An 18,149-nucleotide genomic window follows, 5' to 3' on the forward strand; every position below is an offset into this window, starting at 1 on the left:
CTCCCATTGATTCTGGCCCCACTTGAGTGACTTCCTTGGCCAGATGACTATGAAAGACATAAGTAACATCCTGGCCTTTCAGAATTTCTTTCTTTCTTTCTTTCTTTTTTTTTTTTTTTTTTTTGGTTTTTCGAGGTAGGGTCTCGCTCTAGCCCAGGCTGACCTGGAATTCACTGTGTAGTCTCAGGGTGGCCTCGAACTCACAGCGATCCTCCTACTTCTCCCTCCTGAGTGCTGGGATTAAAGGCGTGTGCCACCACGTCTGGTGCCTTTCAGAATTTCTGAGGCTTGGTGAAGATACAAATCCTTCACCTGAGCCCAAGCCAGCCTTGAGTTAGCCACAATGTAAGGAAGCCCAGGCCACGACAGGACTTGAATTGTGAGACACCAAAAGGGATGGAGACAGGAGAGCCAGAGGGAGGGGAGCAGATGGGAATTAGAAGATGGTGGTGCCTCAAAGTGCCATTTTGGAAGTCTGTAGTTCCAGCCCCTCAAGAGGCCCCTCAGGTCAGACAAAGGAGCCAGGAAAAGCAGATCCTTTTAACTGTATGGAGTGGTTTCACCTCAGCAAGGGATAGGTGAGATGGATACTTCTCCTACCTCATCCTCATTTTATTCTTTTTTTCTAAAATTTTTAATTAATTTACTTTTGGTTTTTGTTTTGGTTTTTTTGAGGCAGGGTCTTGCTCTAGTCCAGGCTGACCTAGAATGCACTATGTAGTCTCAGGATGTCCTTGAACTCACAGAGATGCTCCTACCTCTGCCTCTCAAGTGCTGGGATTAAAGGCGTGCACCACCATGCCTGGCTTTATTTATTTATTATTTTTATTTTTTATTTATTTATTTTTGGTTGGGTCTTGCTCTAGCCCATATTGACCTAGAATTTACTACGTAGTCTCAGGGTGTCCTTGAACTCACAGCAATGCTCCTGCCTCCGCCTCCCAAGTGCTGGGATTAAAGTTGTGCACCACCATACACAGCATCCTCATTTTATTCTGGGTGGTGCTGTGGGAAAAGTGCCAAAAAGATTCTGTCATCCCTACCCAGATCCTGTGACTAACCAGAACCCTACCTCCTTTCTATAAAATGCTGCGTGTGGCCCCTCAAATTAACTATGTTCCTCTCTGACTGGCCTTGGCCATTTGACTGTCTTGGTGTGTGAAAGGTGAGTTTCCAAACTGGCTTAAACACGCTGGACACATTGCGATCAATATGCAATTGAACAAATCATTCTTAAACCTATCGGCCGCATTAGAGAAGGTGCTAGAAAAGGAAGATGACACCATGGGGTCAGGGTGGGGCTCTGCAGGTAGAAGGTTATCCCAACACGTCCAAGGCCCTATGGCCCCCAGCACTGCAAAAATAAATGTCATAGTTTACTTTTTTCCTTTTTTTTTTTTTTTTTTTTGGTTTTTCAAGGTAGGGTCTCACTTTAGCCCAGGCTGACCTGGAATTTACTATGTAGTCTCAGACTGGCCTTGAACTCATGGTGATCCTCCTACCTCTGCCTCCTGAGTGCTGGGATTAAAGGCATGCGCCACCATGCCTGGGTCTTTTTAGAATTTTTGCAACTGGGAATTTCAAAGGGAAAAGTGGGGGGGGGGGAGGGAATTACCATGGGATGTTTTTTTATAATCATGGAAAATGCTAATAAAAATTTTAAAATAAAGAATTTTTGCATCTGCACAGGGAGATATTCTACTTGATCTCTATTTTACCTGGGGGAGAAACTGAAGCCATGGGTTTGGGAACTAGCCGAGTGGGGCAACTTGGGGTTCTATTTTATTTGAAATTTCCAGTGATTCCAGGCTAAGGAAGAGCCGGTGGGGAGTGACTTGGATGAGGTGAAGGTTTTAGGATGTTCTAGGTGACTCACCTTGGAAGCTGGGGAAGTAGGTGGCCAGGTGTGAGGTGGGGATTTTTTCTTCCAGGATATCTGTCTTATTGAGGAAGAGGATGACGGAGGTATTCTTGAACCAGGGCAATTCCAGAATGGTGCCAAACAATGCCAGGCTCTCCTTCATACGGTTCTGTGTTAGGAACAGAAGCAATGAGTGACTGACGCCAGCCATTTCCACAGGAAGACTTGGGCCCACCCCGACTGCCCAACTGTGTGTGAGGCTGGACCTAAGTGTGGTGTGTACCCAGGATCATTTTGTGGCTATCCTGAGTAAAGAACATCTTTCCAAAACCAAGGTGTGAAATTACTTAGAAATTTGGATACAGATATATAGAGACATCACTGGTAAAGCCCCTGGGAAGGACCTGTGACAGATTACAACAAAGTCTCAGAGAGAGCCCACCTCTTCCACACCTTGACCTTGAACTTCTGACTCCCAGCCTTGAGCAAGAATCCTGGGCTACTGGGCGTGATGGCGTACGTCTTTAATCCCAGCACTCAGGAGGCAGAGGTAGGAGGATCTCAGTGATTTCAAGGCCACCCTGAGACTACATAGTGAATTGCAGGTCAGCCTGGGCTAGAGTGAGATCCTACCTCACAAAAACAGACAAATGAAAAGCTGAACAGGGCTTAGTAGTTAAGTCGCTTGCCTGTGAAGCCTAAGGACCCAGGTTCAACTCTCCAGAACCCACATAAGCCAGATGCACAAGGTGACACATGTATCTGGAGTTCGTTTGCACTGGCTAGAGGCTCTGGTGTGCCCATTCCTCTCTCTATCTGCCCCTCTTTCTCTCTCTCTCATAAGTAAACAATAAATAAGTATATTAAAAAAATAAAAAATAACTGAACAGAGGTGGGCATGGCAAAGTACTCTTGTAGTGCCAGCCCTAGGTAAGCTGAGGTAGGAGGATTAAAAGTTCAAGGCCAGCCAGAGACGGGGAGGGGGAAAACACACCATCTTTACCCCTTCTGGAGCTAGCTTCATCCTGGGCTGCAGGAGGAGGCATCTAGCAGCCAAATTTGGGGGCTATACTGGCACAAGGAGTGTTGTTAACCCTGTACCTAGCTTTAACTGGCCCAAGGATTTGTCTCCACATGGTTGTGATGTCAGATGTTCCTTGATGAAGCCCACAGGAGACAGGAATTCTCGCATGTGCCTGTGTATGGGTTCGGGTACTTGGCTACACAAATGCTTATGGAGGGTGCAAGGGTCTCCCCACAAAAGTATGGGAGGTCAAGATTAAAGCCTCAGGTGAGGTCACACAAGGGCAAGGGTCCCCAGGCCCCATAGGGAATACACGTGGCCCCTACCTCCTGGTTGTTCTCCTCCAAACACTGGTCATACTCGCTGAGCGAGGCCAGGTAGATGAGGGCGATGACATTCTCGAAGCAATGAATCCACTTCTTACGCTCGGACTTCTGGCCACCGACATCCACGATGCTAGGGAAACCAGGACAGCTCGTCTGAGAGCTCTGCTGTGACCACTACTCCACGGCATGGCACCTAGACCCAGACACACCTGGGATATGCCAAATCAGTAATGGGCATCGCAAAGCCAGATGGTGAGGTGCATGTTTGTAATGGCAGCATTTGGGAATTTGAGGCAGGAGGATTGCCATAAGCTTGAGTCTGGCCCACAGAGTAAATTTGGGGCTAGCCTGGGCTACAGACTGAGACACTCTCAAAAAGCACAAGCATGAGCAGGGCGTGGTAGCTCAAATCTATAATCCCAGCACTCAGGAGGCAGCGGTAGGAGGATCACTGTGAGTTCAAGGCCAGCAGCCTAAGAATACATAGTGACTTGTGGGCTAAAGCAAGACCCCACCTCCAAACAAACAAACAAACCAAAACCCACAAACAGATGGGGGGACCGAGGGGCTCCCTTGTGTTTTCATGACTTTGGCTCTTCTCCTTTGTGCCTCATCCGTGCAGAGAGCTGTGGAGGCCCTAGTGCCAATGGGGTGAAATGGGAGTGGATGGCCACCACTCCTCTGGCTCACTTTCCTCATCAGTAACCTGGGGCCACTCTGTTGTGTCTGGCATGAGAATGTCTAGGTGTCCTTTGCCTCTGCGGCCTGCGAAAAGATACAGCCTCACCCCTGAGCCACATCTAAACCTGGGGCCACCACCCCTTCCTGTGATTTCTTCTCAGAAACTGGGTCACTGATAGCCATCTCCACGTCATCTGCACACATGAAACTGTTACTCGAATCATGCTCAGGAGAAGGGACTGCCCCAGAGCACAGGAGGAGAAAACGATGCTGGCAACTGGCATGGGAAACCCACCACTCACATCTCTGAGCCCCTCAAATTCTCACTACAGAGCAGAATGGGGTGCCACTCAAAAGTGAGTTCTGGGGCCAGGCATGGTAGTATACGCCTTTAATCCTAGCACTCGGGAGGCAGAGGCAGGAGGACTGTCATGAGTTCAAGGCCACCCTGATACTACATGGTGAATTCTGGGTCAGCCTGGGCTAGAGTGAGACCCTACCTTAAAAAAAATAAAAAGAAAAGAAGGCTGGGGTTGGTGGCACAAGCCTTTAATCCCAACACATGGAAGGAAGAGGTAGGAGGATTGCTGAGTTCAAGGCCACCCTGAGCCTACATAATGAATTCTAGGTCAGCCTGGGCTAGGGCAATACCCTACCTCGAAAAAAAAAAATAGCAAGCAAGAAAGAAAAGTGCAAAGCAGGTTCTGCAGGCAGAGATGTGCTTGCTGATGTCATGGAGTGTTACTGCCCCACTAAGCATAAACTGAGCATGTGATGAGTTCATGAGCTTCTGCCCTTGGCTTGCAGAGTTCACAGTCTCTCCAAGGAAAGATCGCCTCTCACAACTGCTTCCCAGGGGCCCAGCCAGCCTTGCACCTCCAAACTTACATACACAACCATCTACCACCTACATATACCCACTCATCTATGCACTCATCCATCCACCCACCCATCCACCCTCATCCACTCATCCATCCATCCATTCATCCATCCACTCATCCACCCATCTCTCTAGCCACCCACCAGTCCATCTGTCCACCCCCAACCCACCCATCTATCCATCCAACCATCCACCCACCCATCCACCCACCCACTCATTCACCTATCCACCCATCCATCCACTCATTCTTCCCTCTCTTTCAACCCTCCACCACCTGCACCAACTCCCCAGTGACCTCAGCTGGTCATTAAAGCAATACAGCCACGCTCTCCAGCATGAGTTGCTCTCTGTGCCTTAGTGCTGACTAATCACACCCTGGGATCACCCTGGCCAGGCCGAATGGAGCCTCTTACAGCACGTTCACACCTACCTGGCAAAGGTCACAACCATGCTATCTACCATGCAACTCCCTCTGCAGTTGCTCAGCTCTCTGCCATCAACCCAGGACGTGGGTCTCTCTCAATGCCTCTGTTGTTTACCCCAGTCCTCTCCGCCTGTATTTATCTCCTTGACCTCTGACATTGGCCATTGCTGTTGGCTGGCCACTGACCACCCCAGCTACTTCTCTTCAGCTTCCTTCCCAACCCTTTGTGCCCCTTCCTGAGACTTCACTCTCCCTCCCTCCCCTCCATCCACTGGACCCCTGATGTTGACCATTGTAGGCCTGGCCCTGTGACATCACCCAGCCCCAGAACCACACCTCCATCCTTGCTCTGACCCCAACAGCCATCTCCTGGAGTTCTGCCCCTCACCCTGGTTCTCTAGGTCTTACTCCTGACCAAACAGAGGAATAGAAGTGTCTACGCTTCCTGAAAGCTGGGACCCAAAACTATTACTCATCTTTGGAGGCCCCAGGTCCTTTGCCCCTTCTCTATAAGCTCTCCCCAGGCCAGGAGTTTGCTTAGTGCTCACCGCAGGTTGGTTTTCTGTACAGAGAAGCAGTACTCGTTGATGCCCGTGGTGGGCATGCGACTCCGCAGCACGTCCTGCGCCGTGGGGACATAGCCCTCCTCCGTGATGCGGTCCAGGTGCGACAGGTAGCTGTGGAAACAGGACCGTGTGGGCCAGCCTTGCCCAGGGGAGGCCCTTGGAAGGGGCTGGGGTCTCCAGGTGACCCCAAGGTCCCCTTGAAGCTGTGTGCCCCCATGGATGGGGGGAGATGCTACATGCAGCTTCCCCGGGTCAGTGGTGGGCAGATTCAGGGCAGGGGAATGACTATCGCCCAGCCACAGACTCACCCTGAACATACGGTCAGAAAGGATGCATCCCATGCTGGTCCACCCACGTGCCTCCATCGGAAAGGCCTGCAGGGTCCCCTCTGCCCGCCTCACTGCCAGGAGCCCTAGGGTGACTTGGCCCCGCCTCACTCCCTGGGGGTGGCCCCATCCTACTCCATGACTCCCCCAACGCGACCCTGCCTTCACACCTGGCCCCTTCCCACGTCCTCATGGCCACACCCCGTCCCTGGCCACTCCCCTCTGCGGTCTTGCTCTACGCCCTGGACCCTCCCACTTATGACCGCGCCTCTCCCTGCCCTCTTGCCCCTCCCCTGCTGACTCCTCGCCACCCCTCTTTTGGACTGCACCCTGCGCCCGCTCCCCACCAAACATGACCTGGCCACGCCTCCAGACACGGCGCCGCCCGTAGTTGGCTCCTCCCGGTCTATGACGTCACCGTCTGGCCCCGCCCCGGGCCCCGCCCCCACTCACTACACGGCGGAGTCCAGCAGGTGAAATTCTCGCCGGCGCTCGTAACAGGCCCGGATGCCCGAGTCCCGCCACAGGTACTGCATGGCCGCCGCGTGGGGCTTCCCGAACACCATCACTTTATAGGGGTCCTGGGTCATAACCAGGCCGGCGTGGTGCTGCGAAAGGACCGGTAGAGAGATTCAGGCAGAGCTGGAGAGCTGGCTCAGCGCTGGCCGGCGAAAGCTTATGACCCGGGTTCGATTCCTCAGGACTCACGTAAGCCAACTGCACAAGGTGGCACATGCGTCCGGAGTTCGTCTGCAGTGGCCAGAGGCCCTGGCGCTCCCATTCCTTCTCTCTCTCTCTGCCTCACTCCTTGCAAATAAATACGATATATTTTTGTTGTTTCTGGAGGTAGGGTCTCATTCTAGCCCAGGCTAACCTGGAATTCACTATGTAGTCTCAGGCTGGCTTCAAACTCACGATGGACCTCCTTCCTACCTCAGCCTCCCTAGTGCTGGAATTAAAGGGGTGCACCACCATGCCTGGCAAAAAATACATAGTATGTGCGTATGTGTGTAGTAGATATGCATGTGTGTGGGGGCATACATATATATAAACACATACATACATACACACAGGTGGTTTTTTTTTTATTTGAGAGTAACAAACAGAGAGAGAGGCAGATAAAGAGAGACAGAATGGGCGTGCCAGGGCCTCCAGCCACTGCAAACGAACTCCAGATGCGTGCAACCCCTTGTGAATCTGGCTAACGTGGGTCCTGGGGAATCGAGCCTCCAGCCAAACTTCTTCAGGCTTCACAGGCAAGCGTTTAACCACTAAGCCATCTCTCCAGCCTACACACAATTTTTTGTTTTTTCTTTTCAAGGTAGGGTCTCTAGCCCTGGCGGACCTGGGATTCAATATGTAGTCTCAGGGTGACCTTGAACTTATGGCCATCCTCCTACCTTTGCCTCCTGCCACTATACCTGGCAAATACCATATATATGTGTGTGTGTGTGTGTGTGTGTGTGTGTGTGTATGTTTAATTACAGAAAAAGAGAGCAGTTCCAGCAGCCTGTGGGAGCTGTGAGGCACTCAGACATCTCTGCAAGGCCCCCATCCCTGTCCCTAAAACACTGTTTCTGACTACATCTTGCCAGAGCCATTCCAACTGTCCCTATGGCCACAACTAGCCCAGAGTCCCTGCATCCCCTCACCTACAGAGGGAAGGTAGCCTCTCAGGACTGGTGGACTCCAATTCATCCTTTAATACCCCAACGCCCTTCCTCCAGGAAGATCTGTCCCTGAGCCCTGGTGCCTCACTCTGGACTCCTCAGAGCTCTGGTCCTGTCTGTACAACCTCAGGAGTTGTCTGTGGCCTGCCGTGAGAAGAACCCTGCGATTGTCCCCATCTGACAGACATGGAGGAGTTCGTCTTTGTGTGTGTGTGTGTGTGTGTGTGTGTGTGTGTCTGAGCACGTGCAGAAACTCAGGGCCATGTTTGGGCAGGTGCGTGTGTGTTTGCATGCTATTGTGTGTGTCCACATGTAGATGTTTGCATGTGGAGTCAAGGCCTCCTCCTATGTTCTCTGTGCCAGCCTGGGGAGGCTGGGAGTTTGTGGGTGATGTTGGGCGACTGTGGGATTGGGCAATGCCTGGAGGTGTGAGGACGGCTTTGCACAGGAGCAAGGAGCTTTCTAGAGGCTTGCTTTAGGATGGATTTGGTACCCCAGACTTCATCTGGTAAGACTGTCACCCCAGGACCTGAGCGTGGATGGGAATGTAAGAGAAGGACAGTGTGTCTTTCTTTTCTTTTTTATTATTATTTTCTTTCTTGCTTTTTTAGGTTTTTCAAAATAGGGTCTCACTCTGGCCCAGGCTGACCTGGAATTCACTATGTCATCTCAGGGTGGCCTTTAACTCACAGAGATCCTCCTACCTCTGTCTCCTGAGTGCTGGGATTAAAGGTGTGCGGCACCACACCTGGCTTCCATGTTTCTTACAAAGAGAGGAAGGACATCAGGGCCTGCACTGGACAGAGGGAGGCAGGGTCTGCAGGCCAAGGAGGGAGGCCTCCAGAGGAGTCAGCTCTGTAGGGACATATCAGACTTCTAGCTTCAGGACCATGGGGACACATGCTGTGTAAGCCACACAGTCAAGCCTGGCATGCTGGTGTCTGGCATCCTAACATTTTGGAAACTGAGGCAGGAGGATAGCTGTGAGTTTCCAGGCCATTCTGGGCTTCGAAGTGAGCCCCTGTCTCAACAAGCAAGCAAAGCAAGGGCTGGGGCAATGGCTTCATGTAAAAAGCTGTCCACTAGCCTGGTGTAGAGGTGCACACCTTTGGTTCTCTCACTCTGAGGCAGAGGCAGGAGGATCACTACAAATTTGAAGCCAGCCTGGACTACAGAGTGAGTTTCAGGTCAGCCTGGGCTAGAGAGACATCCTGCCTTGAAAAGAACAAAGGGAAAAAAAGTTTAAAAAAGAAAGAAACAAACAAACAAAGAAACAAAGAAGGAAAGAAAGAAAAATGTATGCTATTGGACTCAGATTTACGTGGATTCTGGGGATTTAAACTCAGGATCTCATGCTTGTAGAGCCAGCATTTTACCCACTGAGGAGGGATGGGAGACTTGGCTGTCCCTAGTCCTCCACTGCCTAATGTCATGTCCAGTAAATTTATTTTATTTAGGATGAACTTGATTGAGTCACTCTTAGGGCTTAGGAGCAGATGTCACCTTTACATGACCCTGAAAAGTCACACAATAGGATTGGAGAGATTGCTCAGTGGTTAAGGCATTTGCCTAAAAAGCCTATGTCCAGATTCCCTAGTACCCATATAAAGTCAGATGCACAAAGTAGTACATACATATGGAGTTCTTTTGCAGAAGCTAGAGGCCCTGGTGCATCCATTCTTTCTTTCTCTCCCTCTCTCTCCTGTCTCTCTCTACTTGCAAATAAATAAAAATTTAAAATGTCACACAATGCGGGGCCCAGGAGCCCCACCTTGGGGTCTGAGGACATGCCCCTCCCCCACCATCCAGGCAAGCAGCATCCAGGACCAGGGCTCACCTTGCTCTCAGGCCTGCTGAAGGGGATCTGCAGCCGGTCCATGGCGTCAATCAAGGCCTGCATGGAGACGAAGATGTTCTGGTAGACCAGTGGCCGGAAGCCCTTGCGGTCCTCCTCGGAGAAGCCAGCGCCATGGATGATCCGCATTTGCTTGATGAAGGTGCTCTTCCCACTCTCGCCAGGCCCTGGGGACAGCCATGGAACCCGCTGCTCAGCCTGCAGGGTCCCGCTGGGTGCTGGGACCTGCCACATGTATGGGCCACTGTGGACCAAGATGCCACCTGTGGCCAAACCTCCGGTGCAGTTCCCTCTAGGGCCATGCAGTGTGACTGTGGGCCAGTGACTTTGGCTCTCTGAGCGTGAGTTTCCCCACCCTATGATATATGGAGGGCAATATGGTGGAGGAAACTTGACTGGCTACCGAATCATGTAGAAGACACATTTCTGAGCATGTCTGTGAGGAAGGTTCTAGATTGGGGTAAATTGAAATGGGAAATCTGCCCTACTGTGGATGGTGCTATCCCATGGGCTGGGGTCCTGGGCTGAATAAAAAGGAGAGAGAGCCAGGCAAGATGGTGAATCCCATCACTCAGGAGGCAGAGGTAGGAGGATCACCATGAGTTCAAGGCCACCCTCAGACTACATAGTGAATTCCAGGTCAGCCTGGGGTAGAGTGAGACCCTACCTCAAAAAAAAAAAAAAAAAAAAATGGGGGGAGAGAAAGCTGAGCACCAGTGTTTATCTCTCTGCTCTGGCCATGTGGTGACCAGCCACCTTTCCCTCCATACTGGACTGCCATCAAACCATGAGCCTGGTTGCAAATGTTTGTATTTTTGTGCAATTAAAAATTTTTTTTAATATATTTTATTTAACCCCAGCACTCGGGAGGCAGAGGTAGGAGATCACTGTGAGTTCAATGCCACCCTGAAACTATACAGTTAATTCCAGGTCAGCCTGGACTGGAGTGAGACCCTACCTAGTAAAACAAAAAAATAATAAAATAAAATAATAAAACATTATTCATTTAAGAGAGAAAGAGGCAGACAGAGAGAGGGAGAGAATGGCGAATGGGTGCACCAGGGCCTCCAGCCACTGCAAACAAACTCCAGATACATGCGCACCCTTGTGCATCTGGCTTACATGGGTCCTGGAGAATTGAACTGGGATCCTTTGGCTTTGCAGGCAAATGCCTTAACTACTAAGCCATCTCTCTAGCCCTTAAAAAAACAATTTTTTAGAGAGATGGCTTAGCTGTTAAGGCGCTAGCCTGTGAAGCCTAATGACCCATGTTTGACTCTCCAGGTCCCATGTAAGCCAGGCTCACAAAGTGCCGCAGCATGCAAGGTCACACATGCGGGCACGCACAAGGGTGCACGTGATTGGAGTCTGATTGCAGTGGCTGGAGGCCCTAGTGTGCCCATTCTCTCCCTCTCTCTCTCTCTCTCTCTCTCTCTCTCTCTCACTCACTCACTCTCTCTCTCTGCATCAGGGCCTCCAGCCGCTGCAAACAAACTCCAGATGCATGTGCCACCTTGTGCATCTGAAAACAAACATTTAAAAAAAAATTTTAAAGATTTTTATTTATTTATTAGAGAGAGAGAGACAGAGAATGGGCATGTCAGGGCCTCTAGCCACTGCAAACAAACTCCAGATGCATGTGCCACCATGTTTATCTGTCTTATGTGGGACCTGGAGGATCGAACATGGATCCTTAGGCTTCGTGGGCAAGCACCTTAATCGCTAAGCCATCTCTCCAGCCCTTAAAATATTTTTATTTTATTTATTTATTTAAGACAGAGAAAGAGGCATAGAGAGAGAGAGGGACTGAGAATGGGCATGCCAGGGCCTCCAGCCACTGCAAATGAACTCCAGACACATGTGCCTCCTTGTGCATCTGAAAATAAACATTTTTATTTAATTTATTTATTTAAGAGAAAGAGGTGTGCACGTGTGTGTGTGTGTGTGTGTGTGTGTGTGTGTGTGTAGAGAGAGAGAGAAAAAAAAATGGGCACAGCAGGGTCTCCAGCCACTGCAAACGAACTCCGGATGCATGTGCCACCTTGTGCATTTGGCTTCCCTGGGTCCTGGGGAATCAAATCAAGGTCCTTTGACTTTGCAGGCAAGTCCCTTAACCATTAAGCCATCTCTCCAGCCCCTGAAAACAAACATTTGAATCAAACAACAACAAAAACACCACATAAAGGGCTGGAGAGATGGCTCAGTGGTTAAAGGTGCTTGCTTGCAAAGCCTAACAGCCTGGGTTCGATTCCTCAGTACCCAGGTAAAACCAGATGCACAAAGTGGCACATGCATCTGGAGTTTGTTTGCAGTGGCTACAGGCCCTGGTGTACCCATTCTCTCTCAAATAAAAATATTTAGATACATAAACATATCAAAATAAACCAAAATGTAGTTGGGGCTCAGTGGGTAGAGCGTATGCCTGAATGCATAAGGTCCTGGGTTCCATCCCATCTCCAGGGCCAAGTAAACCAGTTTTGCTGGCGCACTCCTACCATCCCAGCACTTAGGAAGTGGAGGCAGAAGGGTCAGAAGTTCAAGCCCTTTCTTGGCCACATGGTGAGTTTGAGGCTAGCCTAGACTACATGAGACCCTGTCTCAAAAACAAAACAAAACAGAAAACCATGTAGGGTTGGAGAGATGGCCCAGAGGTTAGGTGCACTTCCTGCATGAACATGATAGCTTTAGGGAGCCTGAGTCCAAATCTCCACATCCCACATAAACTGCCAGGAATGGCCACACACACCTGGAACCCCAGTTTCATCGGGGAGCAGAGACCTGAGAATCTTCAGAGCCCCACAAGCTCCAAAAAAAAAAAATTTTTTTTTTCAAGATAAGAGTCTCGCTCTAGCCCAGGCTGGCCTGGAATTCACTATGTAATCTCAGGGTGGTCTTGAAGGCGCAGCAATCCTCCTACCTCTGCCTCCCAAGTGCTGGGACTAATGGTGTACACACTATGCCCTGCTCCAGAAGTGAAGTGACTCCAGCTCAAAACAAGACCAGGCAGAAAAATAATGGAGCAGGACACCTGAGGTTCCACTTCAGCCACAATATGAACTATGGGGAGCCACAGGGGCACATGCACGTACGTGCCTACACATTACATGCATACTCAAGCAAAATTAAATATATAAATGATAGTTCAGGTCACATGAAAATCATGTGTGTAACATGTTTATGTCCATAATACTCTGTTTTGTTGTGTGTGGAGGTAGAACCCATAGCCCATGCTAGGTAAGTAAGTGCTCCACCACTGCATCACATCCTTGGCTATGAATAAAGTTTTACTGGCACATGGCCCTCCCCTCAGTTTACAAAACATTCATAGTTTCACTTTCATGGTAAAAGGACAGAGGTGAGATGTGGAGACCATCTGGAAATTTCACTCTCTAGCTCTGCTATTTTTTATTTTATTTTATTTTAGAGAGAGAGAGAGAGAGAGGAGAGAGAGAATTGGTGTGCCAGACCCTCAACCACTGAAATCCAACACCAGATGCTTGTGCCACCTAGTGGGCATGTGCAACCTTGTGCTTACCTCACCTTGGTGCATCTGGAGAGGTGAACACGGTCCTTAGGCTTCACAGTCAAGCTCCTTAACCACTAAGTCATCTCTCCAGGCCTCTTGTTTTTTTTTTTTTTTTTTTTTTTTTTTAATTTATGGGCTAGAGAGATGGCTTTGCAATTAAGGCACTTGCTTCTGAAGCCTAAAAACCCAGCTTCAATTCTCCAGTACTCACATATGCCAGATGCACAAGGTGGCACATGCATCTGGAGTTCATTTGCAATGGCTGGAGGCCCTGACATGGCCATTCTCTCTCTATCTGCCCGCCCCTCTCTCTCTCACACACACAAATAAACTATTTTATTTAAAAAAAATATGCCGGGTATGGTGACACACACCTTTAATCTCAGCACTTGGAAGGCAGAGGTAGGAGGATTATGGTGAGTTCAAAGCCTCCCTGAGACAACATAGTGAATTCCAGGTCAGCTTAGTAGGCAAGTGCCTTAACCAGTGAGCCATCTCTCCAGCCACACTCTCTGGGTCTTTTTAAAAAAATAGTCGTGCCAGGTGTGGTGGTGCATGCCTTTAATCCCAGCACTCGGGAGGCAGAGGTAGGAGGATCACCAAGAGTTCGAGGCCAACCTATGACTACATAGCTTGAGCCCTGAGCTAGAGCGAGACCGTACCTCAAAAAAAAAAAAAAAAAATACTGGCTGCTGGCAGAGAAGCTCAGGCTAGCCCATAGGGCAGGCAACATGGGAATGTGACAGACCAGATTATGTTGTTATGAGCAGTTCAGGAAGAGCCACTTGATATTCTTCTTCCTTCCTTCCTTCCTTCCTTCCTTCCTTCCTTCCTTCCTTCCTTCCTTCCTTCCTTCCTTCTTTCTTTCTTTCTTTCTTTCTTTCTTTCTTTCTTTCTTTCTTTCTTTCTTTCTTTCTTTCTTTCTTTTTGGTTCTTCAAGGTTAGGTTTCACTCTAGCTCAGGCTGACCTGGAATTCACTCTGTAGTCTCAGGGTGGCCTCAATCTCTCAGCACTCCTCCTACCTCTGCCTCCTGAGTGGTAGAATTAGAGGCTTTACATGGACACTGGGGAATCAAACTATGCCCGGCTTAATTTTATTTTATTTTTTTCCTTTTTCAAGGTCTTACTCTAGCCCAGGCTGACCTGGAATTCACTCTGTAGTCGCAGGGTGGCCTCGAAATCATGGTGATCCTCCTACCTCAGCTTCTAGAGTGCTGGATTTATTTTTTTTTAATTTTTTTGTTCATTTTTTATTTATTTATTTGAGAGTGACAGAGAGAGAGAAAGAGACTAAGAGAGAGAGATTGAGAACAGGCACGCCAGGGCTTCTACCCACTGCAAACGAACTCCAGATGCGTGCGCCCTCTTGTGCATCTGGCTAATGTGGGTCCTGGGGAACCGAGCCTCGAACCGCGGTCCTTAGGCTTCACAGGCAAGTGTTTAACCACTAAGCCATCTCTCCAGCCCGAGTGCTGGAATTAAAGGTGCCACCACGCCTGGCCACGTTTGGCCTTTGATTGAGTCTGTCTGTATGGCCCAGGTTGTTCTGGAACTTGTGATCCCACTGCCTCAGTCTCTTGAGTGCTGGGATGACAGGTGTGTGCCACCATCCTCTGGAGGGAGAAAACTTAAATGAAAGAACAAAACACACCAGGCGACCCCTTTAATCTGGGCACTGGAGAGGCAGAGGTAGAGGGATCGCTATGAGTTCAATTTCCAGGTCAGCCTGGGCTACAGTGAAACCTTACCTTGAAAAAAAAAATAGAAGAAGAAAAAAAAGAGAGCTGGGGACATGGCTCAATGGTTAAAGGCACTTGCTTGGAAAGCCTGCTGGCTTGGGTTTGATTCCCCAGTACCAATGTAAAGCCACATGCACTCCTGGAGTTCATTTGCAGTGGATAGAGGCCCTGGAATGCTCATTCTCTCTCCCTCTGCTTGCAAATAATAAATAAATTAATTAAATATTTTAAAAATAAAAAAGCTGGGCATGGTGGCACATGCCTTTAATCCCAGCATTTGGGAGGCAGATGTAGGAGGATTGCTGTGAGTTCAAGGCCAGCCTAAGACTGCATAGTGAATTCCAGGCCAGTCGAGGTTAGAGCAAGGCTCTACCTCAAAAATAAATAAATAAATAAATAAATTAATTAATTAATTAAAAAATAGGGTACTCCTTAATAGGTTGGTATTGTATATATGTAGGTAGAATGATTGAGATGGGGAGAGGATATGATGGAGAATGGAATTTCAAAGGGGAAAGTGCGGGGGGTGGAGGGAGGATATTACCATGGGATATTTTTTATAATCATGGAAAATGTTAATAAAAATTGAGAAAAAAAATAGGGCTGGAGAGATGACTCAGGGGTTAAGGCGCATGCCTGCAAAATCTAAAGACCTGGGTTTGATTCCCCAGTACCCAAATAAAAGTAGATGTACAAAGGTGTGCATGCATCTGGAGTTTGTTAGCAGTAGCTGGAAGCCCTAGTGTACCCCTTCTCTCTGTTCCTCTTCTCTCTATCTTTCTCTGCATATATAGCAAATATACTTTTTTAATTTAAAACAATAAAAGGAAGGAAGAACAAAGAGAACAGACAGGGAGGAATGAGAAAGTGCCTATAACGGCTCAGGAAATCAGGCGCTACCACAGCAGAGGCCCTTTGCAGAATGGAGATGTGGGGACTAGGTTAGTGTCTGTCATGCCAAGATGGAAGGAAGAGATCGAGTTCAGCCAGAGGTCACAGACCACGCAAAGGCCCTGGGGCAGGCTTCAGCCAGGATGTTGGAGGAGGCCTTTGATTCTGGAGCAGAGGGAGTGAGGGGCAGAGAGGGAGGAGGTAGGACAGAGCAGGGTCTGGTGGCTACAGGAAGGACTTGAGCTCTGACCCCCTGGTGGGCTGTGGGCAGAGGAGGGAGGGTGGTCATTCAGGGCTCACAGAGCCTTCCACTTGCTGTGGAAGTCAATGCCAGGAGCCCAAACCAGATGGAGGCCACTGTGTTAATCCAGGAGGGCCGGTGATGGGCTCCGAGGTGCCCCTGTGAGTGGGGCAAAGCCGGCCACCGTATTCTTGGCTTCCAGGGTCTCCAATGCTCATGTTGGAATCTTCCCTTGGCCATTCAGGATTAGTATGGCAACTGGGAGGGGCCAGGAGGCCAGCCCAGCAGTGTGCCACTCCACCTGGCACCTAGTGACATTGACATGGGGCCTTTTCAGGGAAGGGAAGTGGGGTGGATCCTGTGAGCAGCTCCGGAGGATAAGGTGGGGGCTGATAAGGGAGAAAAAGAGAAAAAGGAACAGGACATGAAAAGGGAAGAGGAGGCCTGTGCAGTTTCCAGAGCCGGAACAGGAGTGCCCCTGTGGAGATGGGCTTCAGGGACAGGGACAGGAGAGGCTAAGAGGAGGAGGGCAGTGACCCCATCACCCCAATCTGAGGTTCTGTGCCTAAGTGACACCTGCTAGCTGGCTCCCTGCGTGTACAAAGGCCATGTGTGAAGGCCCCATGTGGCCATTCCTGCTTTGAGCCTCAGATTCATCAGGGGTTGAGTCTACTGGACTTAGGTCCAAGAAAAAGTCTTGATATAGAGACACTGTTAGAGAAATCAGGAAACTGACAGAGTGCTGGGTGTACAAATCATTTTTCTTTCTCTCTTTCTTTCTCTCTCTCTCTTTCTTTCTTTCTTTCTTTCTTTTTTGTTTGTTTTTTTTGAGGTAGGGGCTCACTCTAGCTCAGACTGACCTGGAATTCACTATGTAGTCTCAGGGTGGCCTTGAACTCATGATGATCCTCCTACCTCTGCCTCCCAAGTGCTGACATCAAAGGCGTGCGCCACCATGCACAGTTCATATCTTTCTTTATAGTGTGTGCTTATAGTGTGTATGGAGGTGCTGAGGACAAACCAAGGCCTCCTTCCTGCTATTCAGGAGCTCTACGCTGACCACACCCACAGGCCTCACTGTGGGTTCTAAGCTGTCGCTTAACCACTGACCATGCCACCAGCCCTCCCTGTGGGCTCTAGGCTGTCACTGTACCACTGACCACGCCCTCAGTACTCAATGTGTGTTCTAGGCTGTCCCTCTACAGCTGATGACACACCCAGCCTTCACTGTGGGTTCTAGGCTGTCATTGTATTTCTGACCACGCCCCCAGCCTCACTGGGGGTTCTAGGCTGTCACTCTACCACTGACCACGTCCCCAGCCCTCACTGTGGATTCTAAACAGGAGCTCTACCAGTCAGCTTCATTCCCAGTACTTCACTTTTTTTTTTTAATGGCAATCCCAATAGACTGTCCTTTTGTTGTTTTCCAGTTTTTCGAGGTAGGGTCTCACTCTAGCTCAGGCTGACCTGGAATTCACTATGTAGTCTTAGGCTGGCCTACCTCTGCCTCCGGAGTGCTGGGATTAAAGGCGTGTGCCACCACATCCAGTTGACTGGCCTATTTTTTTTTTTTTTTTTAATGGGAGAGAGAGAGAATGGGAGAGAATTGGCGCACAAGGATCTCCAACCACTGCAATTGAACTCCAGATGCATGCATCCCCTTGTGTGTATGTGTGACATTGCATGCTTGTGTCACTTTGTATCTGGCTTATTTGGGACCTGGAAAGTCAAACATGAGTCTTTGGGCTTCACAGGCAAGCTACTGAACTGCTAAGCCATCTCTCCAGCAATTTTATTTTGGGGGGGATTTTCAAGATAGGGTCTCACTCTAGCCCAGGCTGACCTCCAATTCACTATGTAGTCTCAGGGTGGCTTTAAACTCTCAGCGATTCTCCTATCTTTGCCTCCTGAGTGCTGGGATTAAGGGCATGCACCACCATGCCCAGCTACTTTTTTAGTTTTGTAAAAAAATGTTTTTACACAGAAATCAGTAGCTTTCCTATAAAATAACAACAAACATGTAGAGGATGAAATCAAGGAATGTCTCTCATTCACAATTGCCAAAAAAAAAAAAAAAAAAAGTACCTTGGAATAAACCTCACAAAGGAAGTGAAGGATCCCTAAAATGAGAACTTTAA

The 18,149-nt window shown here is 49.2% G+C and overlaps 1 protein-coding gene across 1 annotated transcript in view; it reads right to left on the minus strand.

The window, feature by feature from the left end:
* Positions 1 to 18,149, minus strand: part of Gna15 (G protein subunit alpha 15) — a 30,826-nt gene that overhangs the window by 3,627 nt on the left and 9,050 nt on the right. Inside the window, exons 2-6 of the mRNA XM_004654948.1 lie at positions 9,596 to 9,780; positions 6,542 to 6,696; positions 5,745 to 5,873; positions 3,212 to 3,341; positions 1,877 to 2,030 (exon numbers count right to left, since the gene is read on the minus strand). Coding sequence (XP_004655005.1) covers positions 1,877 to 2,030; positions 3,212 to 3,341; positions 5,745 to 5,873; positions 6,542 to 6,696; positions 9,596 to 9,780 — 753 coding nt within the window. The remainder of the gene's footprint in view (positions 1 to 1,876; positions 2,031 to 3,211; positions 3,342 to 5,744; positions 5,874 to 6,541; positions 6,697 to 9,595; positions 9,781 to 18,149) is intronic.

Source organism: Jaculus jaculus, chromosome 15 (genome assembly GCF_020740685.1).
Source record: "Jaculus jaculus isolate mJacJac1 chromosome 15, mJacJac1.mat.Y.cur, whole genome shotgun sequence".
NCBI classification, from domain to species: Eukaryota; Metazoa; Chordata; class Mammalia; order Rodentia; family Dipodidae; genus Jaculus; species Jaculus jaculus.